The 22,263-nt window shown below is 44.1% G+C and overlaps 1 protein-coding gene across 1 annotated transcript in view; it reads left to right on the forward strand.

Annotated features, from left to right (window-relative positions):
* tsnare1 (T-SNARE Domain Containing 1) overlaps window positions 1-22,263 on the forward strand; it is a 122,392-nt gene that overhangs the window by 83,957 nt on the left and 16,172 nt on the right. Inside the window, exons 4-7 of the mRNA XM_023988463.2 lie at window positions 4,171-4,240; window positions 20,161-20,251; window positions 20,370-20,444; window positions 20,636-20,692. Of these exons, the coding sequence (XP_023844231.1) occupies window positions 4,171-4,240; window positions 20,161-20,251; window positions 20,370-20,444; window positions 20,636-20,692 (293 nt within the window). The remainder of the gene's footprint in view (window positions 1-4,170; window positions 4,241-20,160; window positions 20,252-20,369; window positions 20,445-20,635; window positions 20,693-22,263) is intronic.

The raw sequence follows: 22,263 nt of genomic DNA on the forward strand, positions 1-22,263 counted from the left end.
AATCCAAAATGTCAATTTATTTGGCGCGTTTGATCCAGAAAAACCCTGGTTCCAACTTGCGCAACGTGACTACAAAATATCTCAAAGTTAACTGTAAGCTTGTCCAAACATTTCAACTACTTTTGTAATACAACTCTAAATAACCAGAACCCAACAAAAGTTAATTAAAAAAAATGTCTTAATCCTGATAACCAAACGTTTGAAAGTCAAATAACCGAAGAATAGACTCAAATTGTCAAGAAAAATTGATCAGAAAAAATAAGAACACAACAGGGGAAGAGAAAGACCCAACAAAGAACAATGGTAACTAGAAAAAATTGTTTATGTGCAGACAATATGGCGTGCGAAAATCATCAACAGTGAACCCAGGAAACAAACGAGAACAAAACGAAAACAATGCAAAAAAGAATAGTATCGACTTTCTGGTCCAGAACTGCGATGCGCCCCAAACATTAGCATAGAAGCACAAACAAAACAAGAATACACAACAATTTAGTGGAAGCGATAGGAACTGCAGGAAGGTCCCTTAGAAATCTGGATTCCCAATGAAACCCATTGAAAAGAGAGTGACCTCAACAACAACAAAAAATCTGAATGGTTTATCCTCGGGGTTTTGCCTGAAAAATAAGTTCTGTTATAGTCACAGACATGATTCAAACAGTTTTAGAAACTTCAGAGTGTTTTCTATCCGATACTAATAATAATATGCATATAGCATCTAGGACTGAGTAGCTTTTCATCCAAACGTGAAAATGCTGCCCCCTATCCGAGAGAAGTTAAGTACTGCATCTCCTCCTCATGGACTGCACCATATTTGCCCGTTCTTGCTGTTAGATGTTACCCCAATCTTCCACCAAGGCACCTGCAAGTTCCCAGACATTTCTGGGGGGAATGGCCCTAGCCCTCACCCTCCAATCCTTCAGGTCCCAGACGTGCTCAATGGGATTGAGATCCGGGCTCTTCGCTGGCCATGGCAGAACACTGGCATTCCTGTCTTGCAGGAAATCAGGCACAGAATGAGCAGTATGGCTGGTGGCATTGTCATGCTGGAGGGTCATGTCAGGATGAGCCTGCAGGAAGGGTACCACATGAGGGAGGAGGATGTCTTCCCTGTAACGCACACATTGAGATTACCTGCAATGACAACAAGCTCAGTCTGATGATGCTGTGACACACGGCCCCAGACCATGATGGACCCTCCACCTCCAAATTGATCCCACTCCAGAGTACAGGCCTCGGTGTAACGCTCATTCCTTCGACGATAAACACGAATCCGACCATCACCCCTGGTGAGACAAAACCGCGACTCGTCAGTCCAGCACTTTTTGCCAGTCCTGTCTGGTCCAGCAACGGTGGGTTTGTGCCCATAGGCGACGTTGTAGCCGGTGATGTCAGTTGATGACCTGCCTTGCAACAGGCCTACAAGCCCTCACCCTATTGCGGACAGTCTGAGCACTGATGGAGAGATTATGCGTTCCTGGTGTAACTCGGGCAGTTGTTGTTGTCATCCTGTACCTGTCCCGCAAGTGTGATTTTCGGATGCACCGATCCTGTGCAGGTGTTGTTACACATGGTCTGCCACTGCGAGGACGATCAGCTGTCCATCCTGTCTCCCTGTAGCGCTGTCTTTGGCGTCTCACAGTATGGACATTGCAAATTATTGCCCTGGCCACATCTGCAGTCCTCATGCCTCCTTGCAGCATGCCTGAGGCACGTTCACACAGATGAGCAGGGACCCTGGGCATCTTTCTTTTCGTGTTTTTCAGAGTCAGTAGAAAGGCCTCTTTAGTGTCCTAAGTTTTCATAACTGTGACCTTAATTGCCTACCATCTGTAAGCTGTTAGTGTCTTAACCTCTACCGCTTCTCTCTCCCGGATCCAGGATCATCCGCATCAAAAAAGCTGACTAGCATAGCCTAGCCTAACGCGACAGGGATATCATATAATATAATTTCATGAAATCACAAGTCCAATACAGCAAATGAAAGATAAACATCTTGTGAATCCAGCCATCATTTCCGATTTTTTAAATGTTTTACAGCGAAAACACAATATATATTTATATTAGCTCACCACAATAGCCAAACAAACAACGCCATTTATTCACCACCAACAAAGCTTTCACAAAACCCACAAATAGAGATAAAATTAATCACTAACCTTGAACAACTTCATCAGATGACACTCTTATAACATCATGTTATACAATACATTTATGTTTTGTTCGAAAATGTGCATATTTAGAGGTACAAATCGTGGTTTTACATTGTGAATATGTAGCCATGATGCACCAAATTGTCCGGAGATATTTTGGACAGTCACGTAATCTAACCAAAAAACTCGTCATAAACTTTACAAAAAAATACATGTTGTACAGCAAATGAAAGATACACTGGTTCTTAATGCAACCGCTGTGTTAGATTTTTTTAAATAACTTTAGTACAACGTACAGCATGCAATATTGTGAGACAGCGCCCAACAATTCTCCGCCTTGTTGGAGCTAACACAAACCACATAAATACGAAATAACATCATAAATATTCTCATACTTTTGATGATCTTCCATCAGAATGTTGTGCAAGGAGTCCTAGTTCCAGAATAAATCGTTGTTTTGTTTTAGAATGTCCATTTCTTCTGTCGAATTAGCAACTTTGGCTAGCCATTTGGAAGGCACATGTCCAAGAACTCTTCGCGCATTGAATGAAAAATTCCAAAAGTCCCAATAAACGTCGAATAAACTGGTCAAACTCGGTTGAAAATCCTACTTTATCATGTTTTTCTCATATGTATCCAATAAAATCAGAGCCGGAGCATTTCGTCATGTATACCGAACGCATTTCAGAAGACAATGTGAGGTTCCCTGGTGTCCAGTTGAATACTGACAAAAGAGCGGACCTGTCACTCCAAAAGCTCTCATTCGGTCTCACATCAAGCTAGACACCCCATTCAACATTCTACTGCCTGTTGACATCTAGTGGAAGGTGTATGAAGTGCATACAGATCCATAAATATAAGCCAGTTGAATAGGCAGGCCCTGACACAGAGCCCCATTTTCAGAATTTTCACACCCTCGTTTGGAAGTTTGCTGCCAAATGAGTTCTGTTTTACTCACAGATATAATTCAAACAGTTTTAGAAACTTCAGAGTGTTTTCTCTCCAATAGTAATNCAAACCACATAAATACGAAATAACATCATAAATATTCTCATACTTTTGATGATCTTCCATCAGAATGTTGTGCAAGGAGTCCTAGTTCCAGAATAAATCGTTGTTTTGTTTTAGAATGTCCATTTCTTCTGTCGAATTAGCAACTTTGGCTAGCCATTTGGAAGGCACATGTCCAAGAACTCTTCGCGCATTGAATGAAAAATTCCAAAAGTCCCAATAAACGTCGAATAAACTGGTCAAACTCGGTTGAAAATCCTACTTTATCATGTTTTTCTCATATGTATCCAATAAAATCAGAGCCGGAGCATTTCGTCATGTATACCGAACGCATTTCAGAAGACAATGTGAGGTTCCCTGGTGTCCAGTTGAATACTGACAAAAGAGCGGACCTGTCACTCCAAAAGCTCTCATTCGGTCTCACATCAAGCTAGACACCCCATTCAACATTCTACTGCCTGTTGACATCTAGTGGAAGGTGTATGAAGTGCATACAGATCCATAAATATAAGCCAGTTGAATAGGCAGGCCCTGACACAGAGCCCCATTTTCAGAATTTTCACACCCTCGTTTGGAAGTTTGCTGCCAAATGAGTTCTGTTTTACTCACAGATATAATTCAAACAGTTTTAGAAACTTCAGAGTGTTTTCTCTCCAATAGTAATAATAATATGCATATTGTATGATCTAGAACAGAGTACGAGGCCATTTAATCTGGGCACGATTTTTTCCCAAAGTGAAAATAGCGCCCCCTATTAAGAAGAAGTTTTAACGACCGTTCCACAGGTGCAAGTTCATTCATTGTTTATGGTTCATTGAACAAGCATGGGAAACAGTGTTTAAACCCTTTACAATGAAGATCTGAGAAGTTATTTGTATTTTTACTAATTATCTTAGAAAGACAGGGTCCTGAAAAAGAGACGTTTCTTTTTTTGCTGAGGTTAGTACTGTAAAAGCACTTGAACGTCTTTGATGTTTACAATGCTATATGTTCCTCCCCATTTCAGTTGTAACATTAGAGAAGAGTCTTCAATCATTGGGAACGTCCAGAGACACTGCTGAACTGCGACAGAGCCTGTGAGTAATCACAACACGCACATGCACACACACGCGCACTCACACACAAACACACATGAGAATTTTAGTACTTACATATTCATATCAACACATTAGTGTGCAACTCAAGCGAGTCAATCAACGGCTTCCTCCCTCAATTTCACCAACCGTCTGAACACAAACCATTTATTGCTGTGTTATTGACATCACATACTGCTGCAACCATGCATTAGCTACAGTTAAAGTGTAGCCTGATATATAGCCTCTGAGTGTTCATGCTGCTTGACCTGTCTGTCCTTTAATCATGCCGAGGGTCACATTAAGCCCAGTAGCTCCAGAACAGAGAATATTTTCTCTATATTTCAATGTCCTCTTTCATAGCTGATATTGATTCTACTTGTTTTAGTTGAGCTGCAAGCAATTACCAAATTCCTGCCTGATGACAAAGTGGCCAATCTGAGATGATTGTGTGTGTTTAAAATGCATTACACCCCACTGTGCTGCCTGGCATGTCATCAATTCTATCAACAATTTTTTATGATCACCACGGAAACCTACACTGTCTGAATGTGTGTGTGATTCTTTTGCTTTCTGTTGCTTTCGTTAATATTGGTGTAGGATGTGAACCATTATAGACAATGATCTGGGTTCACTGCTCTGAATTACTAGAAAGAAAATGGTTTTCCATGTGATGTGACCCCTCTTTGTCAGCTGTCAACAGTTACAGTGTTGTATGCATTCTAGTGTCTTGAAAGGATGGTTGAATGGCACAGTTGAATAGCACAGTTGAATGGCACAGTTGAATGGTTGAATGGCACAGTTGAATGGTTGAATGCTACAGTCAAATGGTTGAATGGTACAGTGGAATGGTTGAATGGTACAGTTGAATGGTTGAATGCTACAGTTGCATTTTTGAATGGTACAGTCAAATGGTTGAATGCTACAGTTGAATGGCTGAATGGTACAGTTGAATGGTTGAAATGGTACAGGTTGAATGGCTGACTGGTACAGTGAATGGCTGAATGGTACAGTTGAATGGCTGAATGGTACAGTTGAATGGGAATGGTCATCATGGCTGAATGGTCTGTTGAATGGTTGAATGGTACAGTTGATGGCTGAATGGTACAGTTGAATGGTGAATGGTACAGTTGAATGGCTGAATGGTACAGTTGAATGGCTGAATGGTACAGTTGCAATGGTTGAATGGTACAGTTGAATGGCTGAATGGTACAGTTGATGGCTGAATGGTACAGTTGAATGGCTGAATGGTGCGGTTGAATGGTACAGTTGAATGGTTGAATGGTCAGTTGAATGGTTGAATGTCAGTTGAATGGCTGAATGGTACAGTTGAATGGCTGAATGGTACAGTTGAATGGCTGAATGGTGCGGTTGAATGGTACAGTTGAATGGCTGAATGGTACAGTTGAATGGCGAATGGTACGTTGAATGGTTGAATGGTGAATGGCAGTTGAATGGTGTGAATGGTACATGTTGAATGGTTGAAATGGTACAGTTGAATGGCTGAATGGTACAGTTGAATGGCTTGAATGGTACAGTTGAATGGTTGATGGTTGAATGGTGCAGTTGAATGGTTGAATGGTAACAGGTTGAATGGTTGAATGGTACAGTTTGAATGGTTGAATGGTGCAGTTGAATGGTTGATGCTACAGTTGATGGTTGAATGGTACAGTTGATGGTTGAATGGTGCAGTTGAATTGTTGAATGGTGCAGTTGAATGGTTGAATGGTACAGTTGAATGGTTGAATGGTACAGTTGAATGGTTGAATGGTACAGTTGAATGGTTTGAATGGTACAGTTGAATGGTTGAATGCTACAGTTGAACGATTAAATTGTAGAGTTGAATGGTTGAATGGTACAGTGAATGTTGAATTATAGAGTTGAATGGTTGAATGGTACAGTTAAATGGTTGAATGGTGCAGTTGATGGTTGAATGGTACAGTTGAATGGTTGAATTGTAGGTTGAATGGTTGAATGGTAATGTTGATGGTTGAATGGTACAGTTGAATGGTACAATTAATGGTTGAATGCTACAGTTGAATGGTTGAATGGTACAGTTGATGGTTGAATGCTACAGTCAAATGGTTGAATGGTACAAATGAATGTTTGAATGGTACAGTTGAATGGTTGAATGGTCAGTTGAATGGTTGAATTGGTACAGTTGAATGGTTGAATGCTACAGTTGAATGGTACAGTTGATTGGTTGAATTGTACAGTTGAATGGTTGAATGCTACAGTTGATGGTTGAATGGTACAGTTGAATGGTTGAATGCTACAGTTGAATGTTAATGCTACAGTTGAATTTTTGAATGGTACAGTTGAACGTGTTGAATGGTACGTTGACGGTTGAATGGTACAGTTGAACGGTTGAATGCTACAGTTGAACGGTTGAATGGTACAGTTGAATGGTTGATGCTACAGTTGAATGTTTGAATGCTACAGTTGAATGGTTGATGCTACAGTTGAATGGTTGAATGCTACAGTTGTGAATGGTTGAATGCTACAGTTGAACGGTTGAATGGTACAATCGAATGGTTGAATGGTACAGTTGAATGGTTGATGCTACAGTTGAATGTTTGAATGCTACAGTTGACGGTTGAATGGTACAGTTGAATGGTGAATGCTACGTTGAATGGTTGAATGGTACAGTTGAATGGTTGAATGGTACAGTTGAATGGTTGAATGGTACGTTGAATGGTTGAATGGTACAGTTGAATGGTTGAAATGGCACAGTTGAATGGTTGAATGCTACAGTTGAATGGTACAGTGGATTGGTTGAATGCTACAGTTGACACGTTTGAATGCTAACGGTTGAAATGGTACAGTGGAATGGTTGAATGCTACAGTTGAACGGTTGAAATGGTACAGTTGAATGGTTGAATGTACGTTGAACCGTTGAATGGTCAGTGAATGGTTGATGGTACAGTTGAACCGTTGAATGGTGCGGTTGAATGGTTGAATGCTACAGTTGACACGGTTGAATGGTACAGTGGAATGGTTGAATGCTACAGTGGAATGGTTGAATGGCTACAGTGGAATGGTTGAATGTAATGGTACAGTTGAACCGTGAATGGTGCAGTTGAATGGTTGATGCTACAGTTGAACGGTTGAATGGTACAGTGGAATGGTTGAATGGTACAGTTGAATGGTTGAATGCTACAGTCGAATGGTTGAATGGTACAGTTGAATGGTTGAATGGTACAGTCGAATGGTTGAATGCTACAATTGAATGGTTGAATGGTACAGTTGAATGGTTGAATGGTACATTGAATGGTTGAATGTCCAGTTGAATGGTCAGTTGATTGGTTGAATTGTACAGTTGAATGGTGAATGCTACAGTTGAATGGTTGAAGTGTACAGTTGAATGGTACAGTTGAATGGTTGAATGCTACAGTTTGAATTTTTGAATGGTACAGTTAAATGGTGATGCTACAGTGCAAATGGTTTGAATGGTACAGTTGAATGGTTGATGGTACAGTCAAATGGTTGAATGGTACAGTTGAATGGTTGAATGGTACAGTCAAATGTTGAATGTACAGTCAAATGGTTGAATGGTACAGTTGAATGGTACAGTCAAATGGTTGAATGGTACAGTCAAATGGTTGAATGGTACAGTCAAATGGTTGAATGGTACATTAAGGGTAATGGTGCAGTTGAATGTTGCAATGGTATAGTTTGAGTGGTTGAATGGGTGCAGTTGATGGTTTGAATGGTGCGGTTGAATGGTTGAATGGTGCGGTTGAATGGTGCCAGTTGAATGGTTGAATGGTACGTTGATGGTACAGTCAAATGGTTGATGGTACAGTTGAATGGTTGAATGGTACGTCAAATGGTTGAATGGTACAGTTTGAATTGTTGAATGGTACAGTTGAACGGTTGAATGGTACAGTTAATTGTTGAATGGTGCAGTTGAATTGTTGAATGTTGTAGTTGAATGGTTGAATGGTGCAGTTGAATGGTGCGGTTGAATGGTGCGGTTGAAGGGTGCAGTTGAAATGGTTGAATGGTGCAATTGAATTGTTGAATGGTACAGTTGAATGGTTGAATGGTACAGTTGAATGTTTGAATGGTACAGTTGAATGGTTGAATGGTACAGTTGAATGTTTGAATGGTGCGGTGTGAATGGGTGCGTTGAATGGCTTGAATGTGCATTGAATGTTGATGGTACAGTTGAGTGGTTGATTGGGTACAGTTGGATGTTTGAATGGGTAGCAGTTGAATGGTTTGAATGGTACAGTTGAATGGTTGAATGGTGCGGTTGCATGGTAACAGTTGAATGGTTGAATGGTGCAGGTTGAATTGTTGACTGGTTAGGCAGTTTGAATGGTTGAATGGTACAGTTGAATGTTTGAATGGTACAGTTGAATGTTTGAATGGTACAGTTGAATGTTTGAATGGTGCAGTTGAATGGTTGAATGGTACAGTTGAATGGTTGAATGGTGCAGTTAAATGGTTGAATGGTACAATTTAATGTTTGAATGGTGCAGTGGAATGGTCAAGTAAAATCAAATCAAAGTTTATTTGTCACGTGCGCCGAATACAACAGGTGATACAGTGATATTCTTACTTACAGGCTCTAACCAATAGTGCAAAAAAGGTGTTAGGTGAACAATATGTAAGTAAAGAAATAAAACAACAGTAAAAAGACAGGCTATATACAGTAGCGAGGCTATAAAAGTAGCGAGGCTACATACAGACACCGGTTAGTCAGGCTGATTGAGGTAGTATGTACATGTAGATATGGTTAAAGTGACTATGCATATATGATGAACAGAGAGTAGCAGTAGCGTAAAAGAGGCGTTGGCGGGTGGTGGGACACAATGCAGATAGCCCGGTTAGCCAATGTGCGGGAGCACTGGTTGGTCAGCACAATTGAGGTAGTATGTACATGAATGTATAGTTAAAGTGACTATGCATATATTATAAACAGAGAGTAGCAGCAGCGTAAAAAGAGGGGTTGGGGAGGGTTAGGGGGGGCACACAATGCAAATAGTCCGGGTAGCCATCTAATTACCTGTTCAGGAGTCTTATGGCTTGGGGTAAAAACTGCTAGAAGCCTTTTTGTCCTAGACTTGGCACTCCGGTACCGCTTGCCATGCAGTTGTAGAGAGAACAGTCTATGACTGGGGTGGCTGGGGTTTTTGACAATTTTTAGGGTCTTCCTCTGACACCGCCTGGTGTAGAGGTCCTGGGTGACAGGCAGCTTAGCCCCAGTGATGTACTGGGCCGTACGCACTACCCTCTGTAGTGCCTTGCGGTCAGAGGCAGAGCAATTGCCGTACCAGGCAGTGATGCAACCAGTCAGGATGATCTCAATGTTGCAGCTGTAGAACCTTTTGAGGATCTCAGGACCCATGCCAAATCTTTTTAGTTTCCTGAAGGGGAATAGGCTTTGTCGTGCCCTCTTCACGACTGTCTTGGTGTTTGGACCATTCTAGTTTGTTGGTGATGTGGACACCAAGGGACTTGAAGCTCTCAACCTGCTCCACTACAGCCCTGTCAATGAGAATGGGGGCGTGCTCGGTCCTCCTTTTCCTGTAGTCCACAACCATCTCCTTATTCTTGGTTACGTTGAGGGATAGGTTGTTTTTCTAGCACCACCCGGCCAGGTCTCTGACCTCCTCCCTATAGGCTGTCTCGTTGTTGTCGGTGATCAACCCTACCACTGTTGTGTCGTCTGCAAACTTAGTGATGGTGCTGGAGTCGTGCCTGGCCATGCAGTCGTGGGTGAACAGGGAGTACAGGAGGGGACTGAGCACGCTCCCCTGTGGAGCTCCAGTGTTGAGGATCAGCGTGGCAGATGTGTTGCTACCTACCCTCACCACCTGGGGGCGGCCCATCAGGAAGTCCAGGATCCAGTTGCAGAGGGAGGTGTTTAGTCCCAGGATCCTTAGCTTAGTGATGAGCTTTGAGGGTACTATGGTGTTGAACGCTGAGCTGTAGTCAATGAATAGCATTCTCATGTAGGTGTTCCTTTTGTACAGGTGGGAAAGGGCAGTGTGGAGTGCAATAGAGATTGCATCATCTGTGGATCTGTTTGGGCGGTATGCAAATTGGAGTGAGTCTAGGGTTTCTGGGATAATGGTGTTGATGTGAGCCATTACCAGCCTTTCAAAGCCCTTCATGGCTACGGACGTGAGTGCTACGGGTCTGTAGTCATTTAGGCAAGTTGCCTTAGTAAAATTGGGCACAGGGATTATGGTGGTCTGCTTGAAACATGTTGGTATTACAGACTCAATCAGGGACATGTTGAAAATGTTAGTGAAGACACCTGCCAGTTGGTCAGCACATGCCCGGAGCACATGCCCGGAGCACACATCCTGGAAATCCGTCTGGCCCCGCAGCCTTGTGTATGTTCACCTGTTGAAAGGTCTTACTCACGTCGGCTACGGAGAGCGTGATCACAAAGTCATCCGGAACAGCTGATGCTCTCATGCATGCCTGTGTTGCTTGCCTCGAAGGAAGCATAGTAGTGATTTAGCTCGTCTGGTACTGTTGAATGTTTGAATGGTGCAATTGAATTGTTGAATGGTACAGTTGAATGGTTGAATGGTTGAATGGTGCAGTTGAATGGTTGAATGGTANATGGTGCAGTTGAATGGTTGAATGGTACAGTTGAATGGTTGAATGGTGCAGTTGAATGGTTGAATGGTGCAGTTGAATGGTTGAATGGTACAGTTTAATGGTTGAATGGCGCGGTACGATTTTGATTATTTTCATGCTGAGTGGATGCCGCATACTCACGGCTACTCACTGCCACTTCCAGCAACTGCCGTAACTGTAGTAATTTTCACGAGAGGAGATTGTCTTCGTCTACTTTTGTAATGGTGGGCATATTTTACAGTACACACAAACGCCCTGCCTCTGGTTAAGAATGTTAATCGACCATCTGCACCCATGGTCTACCTCTCTACTCCCGGCTACAACCACAATCTCACGGTTAATAGAATTGGACCCGTCCTTGTAATCGTGGAAATGCACACAGCAAAAGTCTAAGTGGATTAATCGCTCCCACCCTCTGAGTGTCATTGTCTTTGTTAGTGCATTAGGCATTCGGTGGCGACTCGTCCGTAACCCACCAGAGGACGAGGACACTGTTTAGAGGAGAGGAGCGGGAGCGGAGAGGGAGAGGAGATGGGGAGAAGAGAGGGAGAAGAGGCAAGATGAAGGAGAGGAGAGAGGGAGGAGAGGAGAGAGGAAAGAGAAGAGAACAGAGGAGGCAACAGACTCTGCTCTGACAGACAGACAGAAGGCCAACTGCCACAGAGGGCCTCAAAGAACCTCTCCTCAACCAGCCATAAGGCATAACTTCTGCCACGGGCTCCCCACAGCAAAGCCCTCACACAGTACAGTACATTAAAGTACATACACTGGAGCTATAGATGGATACTGTAGGAAACGTTACGTCAATTACTGTATGTACCCAGGGCTTTCATCTTGCAGAGACAGATCCACATTTATCATGGAGTTAACTTGGAACCTTTTAGGAAATAACCCCTATGTTGTTTCATGGTGCTATAAAATGATATGATGACATTTTTGATGGGATATTAAATAGTGTTACATCAGACACACTGATGTTCCTATAAACAACCTCAACACATAACTGCACAGTACTACCATACTATACTGCCTTTTAACCATCAAGAAATATTCTGCTAAATTCACATCTATTACAAAATCCACAAAACTAATGTACTGTAAAATCTATTATTGATAAAACAAACATGTCAAATATGCTTCCATTTGTTGATGAAAAAAACCTACTGTGCAGACCATATGCTAAATTAGCCCTGTGCTAATATTTAGAAACATAATTCATTTTTTCCCCAAAAGTAATTTGTTTTCTACCATGCTACATGGGTTTAATTGAGTCAATATGACCATACTCTATTTAGTTTTTTAAAGACAGCACTATGGAACAATTAATTTAATGAAATCACAAGATATAGAGAGAGAGCGATAGACAATGCTTGAAGGAGGGATGAAGAAGAAACGATATAAACTGCTGTGGTGCCTGCATGCATGCTTGCGTGAGAGGCCTTGAACAAATACTGTCTAAATTCACCAAATCTCCCTAGACCGTGTTGTGGAGATGTGCAATAAGAACATTGATTTAGTGTCTGGTGCTGTCTGTGCAGGCTGGGCTTAGCCTCCGAGCCTGGTGCTCCCCTCCAGCCTAGCTTGGACACAACATACTGCACAGGACAGCAGACCTGGGATCAAGTACTATTTTAATTCATTTCAGATACTTTATCAGGGCTTGACTGAGTTTGTGGCGCAATGGGAACAATGAAATAATCGCACAATTGCAAACTCTGCCCATGTAGTTCGCCAGACAGTCTAAAGCAGTGTTTCCAAAACTCGGTCTTGGAGACCCCAAGGGGTGTGTAATGGCTGTCAAAGTCGTTCTCCTCCTCAGACGAGGAGGAGCATGGATCGGACCAAGATGCGGATTGGTAATTGTACATGTTTAATGTAAATAACAAGAAAACACTACAAACTACAAACGTGACATACCTCAAAACAGTCCTGTGTGGTCCAAACACTGACACAGGAAACAAACACCCACAAAAGCCTACTGCCTATGGCTACCTTAAATATGGCTCCCAATCAGAGACAAATGAATGACAGCTGTCTCTGATTGAGACCCAATCTAGGCAGCCATAGACATAACTAGACAACCTAACAAACACTATCCCATACACATACAACACCCATAGACTAACCAAACACACACAACATACAATGCCCACCCCAACTCACGCCCTGACCAACTAAACATAATCAAAATAACATAAAAATAGTGGTCGAGGAATCTTGACATAACGCGCCCTCAAGGTGCGTACTCCGAGACGCACCTACCAACAAAGTTCTAGGGGGAGGGTCGTGGTGGGTGGGCATCTGTCCACGGTGGTGGCTCCGGGTTCGGACGCTGTCCCACACCCCCATAGTCACTCCCGCTTCCGTATCCCCCACCCAATGACCACTCTCGCAACTAAACCACCCTACCTGAAGGGGCAGCAGCACCGGGATAAGGGGCAGCACGCGCGGGATGGGAGGGACGGCAGCTTCCGGGCTGAGGGAACGGCAGCTCCGGGCTGAGGGACGGCAGCTCCCGGGCCTGGGAGGGACTGGCCTTGGCGGTCCTGGCTGGCTGGCGATCTGGTCTGGCTGGCGGATCCTGGCTGGCTGACGGCTCTGGCTGGTCATGGCTTGTGGCTGACGGCTTCTGGATGGTCATGGCTGGTGGTCTGGACGGCTAGCTGGCTGGTTCAGATCTGGCGGAAGCTCTGCCTGAATCCGGTCTGGGCGGAAAGGCTCTGGCTGATCCGGTCTGGCGGAAGGCTCTGGCTGATCCGGTCTGGCGAAGGCTCTGGCTGAATCCGGTCTGGCGGAAGGCTTCTGGCTGATCCGGTCTGGCGGAAAGGCTCTGGCTGATCCTCGGCTCTGGCGATCCGTTGGCGAAGGCTCTGGGCTGATCCGGTCTGGCGGACGGTTCTAGCGGCTCCTGTCTGGCGGACGGCTCTGTAGGCTCATGCTAGACGGGCGGCTTTGCAGGCTCATGGAGACGGGCGGCTTTGGGACCAGGCTCATGGCAGGACGGACAGTTTCAGACGGCGTTGGGCAGACGGGCAGTTCAGGCGCCGCTGGGCAGACCGGGCAGTTCAGGCGCCGCTGGGGCAGGCGGGCAGTTCAGGCGCCGCTGGGCAGACGGGCAGTTCAGGCCGCCGCTGGCAGACGGGGCAGTTCAGGCGCCGCTGGGCAGACGGCAGACTCTGGCCGGCTGAGACGCACTGTAGGCCTGGTGCGTGGTACCGGAGAACTGGAGGTACCGGGCCTAAGGACACGCACCTTCAAGGCTAGTGCGGGGAAAACAACAGGGCACATTGAGACTCTCGTGGCAACACTCTAGGCCTGGTGCGTGGTACGGGAACTGAGGTACCGGCTGAGGGCACGCACGCTTTGGGCGAGTGCGGTGGAGAAGGAACAGTGCGTACGGGCTCTGGAGACGCACAGGAGGTTGGGTGCGTGGTGCCGGAACTGGAGGCAACTGGCTGGAGACCACGCACCAAAGGGAGAGTGCGTGGAAGAGGAACAGGGCTCTGGAGATGCACTGGAAGCCTTGGGTGCGTGGTGTAGGCACTGGTGGGTACTGGACTGGGGTGGGAAGGTGGCGCCGGATATTACCGGACTCCGTGAAGGAGGACACGTGCCTTTGAGCCACCGAGCCTCCCAACCTTGACACGAGGTTGAAGTGGTCCCGTAGCCTGCCAGTTGGCGGCAGGTGGAGATGAGCCGCACTGGCTATGCAGGCGAACCGGGGGAACCACCTGTAAGGCTAGTTTTATTGTTGTGTGTGTGAGGTGAGGCGTTTATGGGTAAGTGGTTGTGTCGCTGTTGGGGATGAGTGTGTGTGGTAACTTCGTCTGGGTTAGCGTGCAATTTTTAGTGTTAGTGTTGTAGTTTTGTGGTTCGTTGTCTGAGGGTGTATGTGGTGTAGTGAGCGAGTGTTTTTGTGTGGTGCCATGTAGCGACAGGCCCTGTGTGTGTGTTGATTGTGAGGCGTGGGATGGTGCTGTGATCAGTATAGGTTGGGCGGAGGCTGTGTGATGATGTCTGGGCTTCATGGCATCGCGGCTGCGAGGCCCAATCCTAGTGCCCAGTGGCGGGTCAGTAGTGGGAATTTGAGCGCGCACTGGCTAGCGCCACTTAGCGTACTGGGGACAACCCTGGTTACCGCTATTAACCGCATAACACGGCTGCTGGACCAGTACGACCGCCTTTAGCTGCCACGGTAAGCCCGGGAGTTGGGCTCAGGTATCTCAACGGCCTTCGCCCAGCACTCCCCTTTTAGCCCCCCCCCCCCAAGAATTTTTGGTGACTAGGTGAAGCCTCTCGGTGTTCCAGCCTCCTCTCATTACGGCTGCCTCCACCTCATACCAGCGCCATCCTGATGGGCTGAGTGGCTGCCTTTCCCTTCCCTCAAGACTATTTCACGCACCACACTTAATGCGCGCAAGGAGTCCCTCTCTGCTCATTGAAATTGTGCTCCGACTCCACTTCCTCTGTCTCGTCGCGATTTCTCGTGTAGGTTTTCCTTCCCATCCTCTCTCAAGGTCGCTTGGCGCGGTTACTGTCCGTGTGGGTGTGTTATCTGTAATGGCTGTCAAGTCGTTCTCCTCCTCAGACGAGGAGAAGCATGGATCGGACCGAAGATGCGGATTCGGTTAATTGTAATGTTTTAATGTAAATAACAAGAAAACAACTACAAACAACAAACGTCGACATTACTCTCAAACAGTCCTGTGTGGTCCAAACACTGACACAGGAAAACAAACCCCACAAAAGCCTACTGCTTACTGGCTACCTTAAATATGGCTCCCAATCAGAGAGACAATGAATGACAGCCTGTCTCTGATTATTGAGACCCAATCTAGGCAACCATAGTAGACATAACTAGACCAACCTAACAAAACACTATCGTGCTTATCACATGACAGCACTACCACGCATAGATGCTGAACGGCACGAACACTACAACATTACAATGCCCCCCCACCTCCGCCCCTGACCAACTAACATAATCAAAATAACATAAAAAGTAGGTCAGGAACGTGACAGGGTGGCACATTAGTTTGTTGTGCACTGCACTACAGGTGAGTCTGCTAAAATAATGACCTATATCAAGCTTTGATTATTTGAATCAGCTGTGGGAGTGTTAGGGCAAAAACTGAACATGCACCCTCCTGTGGTCCCCAGGAGATAGTTGGGAAACGCTGGGCTAAATTCAAACACTAAGAGTAGGCTACAAGCTAAACGGTAGGATTGCTGAATATTATTTGAACCCAGTGTCTGATGTACAGCCGTACATTCTGTCCTGGTGCTCCTTTAGCGACCCAGGGATAAAATACTGCTAGAGAGACCGTTTTCTCCATACCTCCCCCCTAGTCCTCAAATATTGATCTAAATCTGGGAGAGGAAATAAGGAGGAAAACTGTAATTCTCTGGCATGTGGGAAGAACCAAGCCAACTAGGTGGGAAAACAGTGGGAAAATAGACTTCCTGTTTTTTCAGAGAGAGAGAGAGAGAGAGAGAGAGAGAGAGAGAGAGAGAGAGAGAGAGAGAGAAGAGAGAGAGAGAGAGAGAGCGAGAGAGAGAGAGAGAGAGAGATGAGAGAGAGAGAGAGAGAGGAGAGAGAGGAGAGAGAGAGAGGAGAAGACGAGAGAGGAATAGGAGAGAGAGAGGAGAGGAGATAGAGAGAGAGAGAGAGAGAGAGAGAGAGAGAGAAGAGAGAGAGAGAGAGAGAGAGAAGAGGAGAGTAGAGAGAGAGAGAGGGAGGTGTAGAGAGGGAGAGAGCTGAGAAGAGAGAGAGAGAGAGAGAGAGAGAGAGAGAGAGAGAGAGAGAGAGAGATATCTCGAGGTTGAAGGCGAAGCAAAAGTACAGTCACGCTAGCTTCTGAGGGGAGAAATAAGTTGAGCTACAAGTATGGCTCCTAAAGCCAGAGAAAGTATGACCTCTGTGTTGTTGGTTTATGACTTATCCTGCTGTGTCTCTGTCACTCTGCATTGCCTCAGCAAGGTCATACTGTATCTGCCAGTGATACATTCAAACCACTCATGAAAACAGCCATTCATAATGTTGTGCAGGAGATGAATACTGCTTTACTTCCCCCATTCATGCAAGACCGGTTGTACTAGAACACATGTAAAAGCTGCTGTTAAATGGGTGGGCGAAGCAGATACTCTATCCTGGGTTAATTAGAGTCCGTAGCTGTGGGCTGGATGAGGTACTTGTAATATCCAGGAAAAATATCTAGTCAATCATATGACCCTGATGCAGCTGAAAGTTGGAGTTGGTTCACCATGCTGGATCAAAAGTGTGCTCTAAGTGCTTGTATTTAAATCCACCTGCATACTGTCACTAATAAGCTTGACTGTGACCTTCTGTTGTATCTTAGGTAGGTAAAGGAAACATGCCACACACACAAACGCACACACACATACACACACACACACAATCACACACACACACACACACACACACACACAGGAACCAAAGGGATTAATAAGATGGCTAAACCTCTGGCTGATGTGTCATCGTTTAACGTTTCAGTCAAAGACTTCTCAGACATCCGGAGGATTACGGTAAACTCACGGCTAGTTCATGCACCATCACGCCACAACAGGAACAACATGTCTGATCTATGTGGAGAAGGACTGTGCCTTTGGATCTGCAGGCATGTAATGAGTTAACCTAATACACAGGAGGTGAATATCCTAATTCTGTTGTCCTCAGGCCTACAGTGTATTCACTGTATGACATGGATTGGGATAACCTGTACGTCAATGGTTTTAACTTAAAACCATGCAACAAATGACATGTCAAATGTATGCATACAACACAGCACTTATCATCAACATTATCATCAACATCTTCCAATGCTTCATGTACCAAACATAAGAATCCATTATGACCTGTTTTAATGGATACCCGTGGATCATCTATGAGTCAGTTTGCACCTGTTCTAGAGAGTTAGTTTCTATGGATCATCTGTGTAGGTTTATGCCACTGTACCGAGCAGTATGTTGTGCCAAACTCTCTCGGTTCACATCGCCCACTCTAGAGGACCCTCTCACACTCTTCTGACGTATCACATTACAAAGCTATCGAGATCTGTTAGTCACTTGCGCCCCCACAAAGATCTCAAGAGTAGGGACTCAGCAGCAGAAAAGTATGTAAAAATATAATGTGAATTGCAATCAGTCATCTCCTTTGTGCTCTGCTTTGTATTCCTTTGTGGCTGATCAGCCCCAGTGAGAGAGAGATGGAGAGACAAAGAAAGAGTGGGAGAGAGGTGGAGCGTAGAGAGGGAGAGAGAGAGAAACAGTGAGAGAGGGATGGAGAGTGAAGAGAGAGAGAGAGAGAGGGAGAGAGGGAGAGAGAGAGAGCGCACAGGGAGACTTGCGACTAGTTGTCTGAAGGATAGTGTGTGAGAGAGAGGAGGTGCTGTCCTGATGTCCCCCATGTTTAATGCTGCCTCTGGGCAAGCAGGGTTCTGTTGAGACAGACTGCTTATTTGGCTATGCCTAAGATTATCAACACAGTCTTGAATAGTATTATCCAACCAGATTTCTAAGGTCATAAGAGCTCACAGACACAGTTTAATTTCAACCAGTTCAGTTTCATCCACCAGGTTGCCTCAACACAATATCACTAGCCTCAGCCCTCACCTAAACTTAAAAACAACAAACCAAACCTCATCCAGAAACATTACTGCTCCACTGAGATAAAGAACACATTTCCAACTTCATAAAAAAACAGAGGTACAATTAAAAAATTACTATAGTAAGTGCCAATTCAGTGCCAAATAAAGTAACAGGGTTGACTGTAACAGGGTTGACCGTAACAGCATTGACCATAACAGGGTTGACGATTTAATCTTAAACAGGGAGAACGGAAGCTGGTTGTGTGCAGCAGGGAGGGGCAATTGAATCCAAGTTTAATTTTAAAAAAGGTAGTTGCTAAAACATTTCTAGCCTGCCTATCTATGGGTAACAGGGATGATGTGTTATGCTCAGTTTTCCACCATAAAACACCAGAAAATGGCCAAAAGAGTCAAACAAGCTCACATGGTTTTAGTCTATGATGTGTATATTGTTTTTTAATTTTTTTAATCAACTTTTTAAAGGAATAGTTTCACCATATTAAAACAAGAGTTCATTTCACCGAACAGGGTTGAACATAAAACGAGGGACAGACTAAAAGAAATCACTAATCACATGAAATAAATAGTAATCTTCAGAAATGACAGTAACTAGGGATTTACAATGATGGTGAAAACTTGGAGATATTTTTTGCAATCTTCCTAGAAGAGATTTGTTGCATTTTTCATGTGGTCTATATTAAAGGGAACTTCATTTAATATAACAGGCATTTAAAATTCAATATTGGTGCACAATTTCTACTTATAATATCAAAGGGATGCAAAAGTCACTAGTCTCATGGAACGACCCAGAGATGCTTCAGTAAAGGAGTGTGTGGGAGGAGACGTTGAAAATAAATGTGAAAAGCTACAGGCAGTCAGTATTGATATTAGTGCAAGAAAATGTTTTTGTGCATGCAAATGTGACTATTGTCTATCAGAGATTTTAATATGATTTCCATAATCACAATAGTGTCTGAAATCAGTAAACTTACTGAAGGCATCTATCTTTTTGTGTTGTCTTCACAATGTACTGTTTGGCCAAATAAACCATGAGTGGCAGACTGTAAGTGGAATTGTTTAAAATGATACTTATTGATTGAATCGCCATCCACACGTATGCCACTATTTGATAATAAATGTGTTTGTAGACAATAATTGGGGGTTCATTCGTTCAACATAAAAATCCATCCTTGGCTGAAATCTATAGCCATAATGAGTGCGCCTCCATCCTCCCACCACTGGGTAGCACTGTAGTTTGTAAGCTGCTGTTTTTTTTAATGGTGAAAGCCTGGGTGGCTCCTCTTTGTTCTTCCCCTGGCAGAGAAAGAACACCCAGCGCCCTGCGTCCCTCACTGTGCCAGTGTACAGGACCTGTCCCTACCTCTGCTCTGTCAGACTGTCGTTAATATTGAATCACTTAATTGGTTGAACTCAGAGTTCCCATCGCCCTGGCCAGCCCAGAAGGCACACTGTCCGTTCTAGAATCCAGCGCCAGGGGATAAAAGCTGCCATGTCCTGCCACGTCCTCCAGAGTTCACGACCCCGAGAATAACCTCACTCATACCACCTTAGAAGCTAAAGACTATGTGCATATCGCTTTGTCTTTTCGTCTTCTCTCTCTGGCACTCTCTCCCTCTTTATCTCACTCGCTTTCTCTTTCACTCTTTCTTTCTCTATGTCATTCTCTCTGGCTCTCTTTCTCTTCAATTCCAGACATTCTACACAGCAGCAAACCAACAAAGTCATCACCAGCACCAGTCAACTCATCAAACAACTCTCTGACATCATCACTGGCTCTACACGGGTTAAAGGGGTTTTTTCATCTATTTTCCAGACTTTGTATCTAATTAAATACACAGAAGCAGAGACATAAATTAAGATAATTGTCACTAATCTTCGTTCTTCTTTTCTTGTTTTCACAGCAAGATCGTCTTCGCCTGACTAGACTTAAGACAGAACTCTCAGAGTCGGTTCAACGCTATGGAGATCTGCAAAAGGTTCCTTTGCATTGCCTCATGTCTTCTCATCTGTTTAGTGGGGTGTTGTTCTATAGAGAATGGTGACCTTGTGACATGAAAAATAAAGAGCTGATTTGCAACACGGCTGCAATATACAGTATGTTTTACAATATGAACTAAATGCTTCTCTCATGCTCTTGTGCTCGCTCTCTCTTCTTGTGTCTCTTCAGAAAATTGCAGACCGTTCGAGGGCCTTGCTACCCCCGGCACAGACAGAAATGAAGCAGGTGAGTTTGATGCACAGTGTATCAGTCTGTACTGGCCTTTGTTCCATTGTGAAGGTGACAACGCTCATTAGAGACAAAGATAATAAGCTTGGCTCTCCTTGTTTGATTGCCTTCTCATGAGAGGTTCTTTGAAGCTTTGTCTAGTGTCTCCTCTCTTCTCTTCGCTCTTCTCTCAGTTCTCTCCCCTTCTCTTCTCTTCGCTCTTCTCTCAGTTCTCACCCCCTCTATTCTTTTCCCTTTTCTCTGTTTTCCCTCCCGCTCTTCTCTTCCCTCTTTCTGTTTTCCCTCCCTCTCTTCTCTCCACTCCCAGACAATTTATTTGCTATACATCCAAGTCCCTTCAGTACTGCCACTGTTGTTCAACACATTATCTGTATTTTTATGTCAGTTGAAAAGTTCAAAAGGGAGAGACACATTATGGGTTTGAGCTGGGGTATATGTACTTTCTGCAGGACAAAGTTGTCCCGACTACATCAACACAGAATCAGATCTTCCCATCCCTTCAGGGGAGGAGGTGGTATGATAAGAGATCTGTGATGGGAGGATCCTGCTTTTTTCACTGAGGAAGAGAGGCAGAAGAGAGAGAAAGATATATATATATAGAGAGAGAGATCAGACAAGGAGACAACAGATTGTTTGGTATTCAATATGAGCCACAGACAGTCTAGCCTGGAAGAACTAGATAAAAATAACTGTAGGCTAAAAAAACAGACGAGATGAACTCTGATACCGTGTGACAATTCCATCCACTTTTTTTACGCTTTCATTGGAAACCATCACTTTCAGACTACTGAGATGGAAAAATGATAATCCAATCTATATTCAATCAGACATCACAGAAATAGACGGACTCACTCACATACAGTGGAAAATCATGACAATTAGTATGTCTATATTATGATTTATACATATAGTCATGGGCTATACCATATAAAAGCTGTCTTGAAGTCAGATAACAGGTATCATTTTGATACACCAGAAAGCATTGTGTCTGGAGACCTCTCTCTCTCTCTCTTCTGTGTAACCCGTCATTCTTTCCCCAAATCTAAGGAGTATTTTGTCTCCCGTGGAGACATCTAGTACAAATGATTACATGAGATATATAGCCTTCTCAGAACACCTTTGGGGACAGGAGAGGAGACAACTAAAACAACAATACACCAAAGTAATTTGTTGTAAGTCAGAGATGAATGAACAGTGAATCATTTTGAAGGTGTCACATTTCTATGAGTTCTAAGAGGGACTGAGCTGATTTTTTTTTTACCTCTTCACAATACAATTAAATCATGATTGAATTTATTCATACATCACACCGGCAATAACAACACTGAAAACTGCACTGATCCTTATCAAAAGCACTCAATAAAGCTAATGAGAAACTCAGACATCCTTTATGATGCACTGTGTAGTGTTACTGTGTTGTATGTGACACTGTGTCACTCTACAATGTAACTTGCTGGCATCCAGTTACCTGTAAGTTACTGTAAAAAAAAGTACAGCATATTACTGTAAATTCAGAATAAATGTTTAACAGTACATTACTGTAAAGTACATACAGTACCTCTTTTACA

This window comes from Salvelinus sp. IW2-2015, linkage group LG6.1 (assembly GCF_002910315.2).
Source record: "Salvelinus sp. IW2-2015 linkage group LG6.1, ASM291031v2, whole genome shotgun sequence".
Lineage (NCBI taxonomy): Eukaryota > Metazoa > Chordata > Actinopteri > Salmoniformes > Salmonidae > Salvelinus > Salvelinus sp. IW2-2015.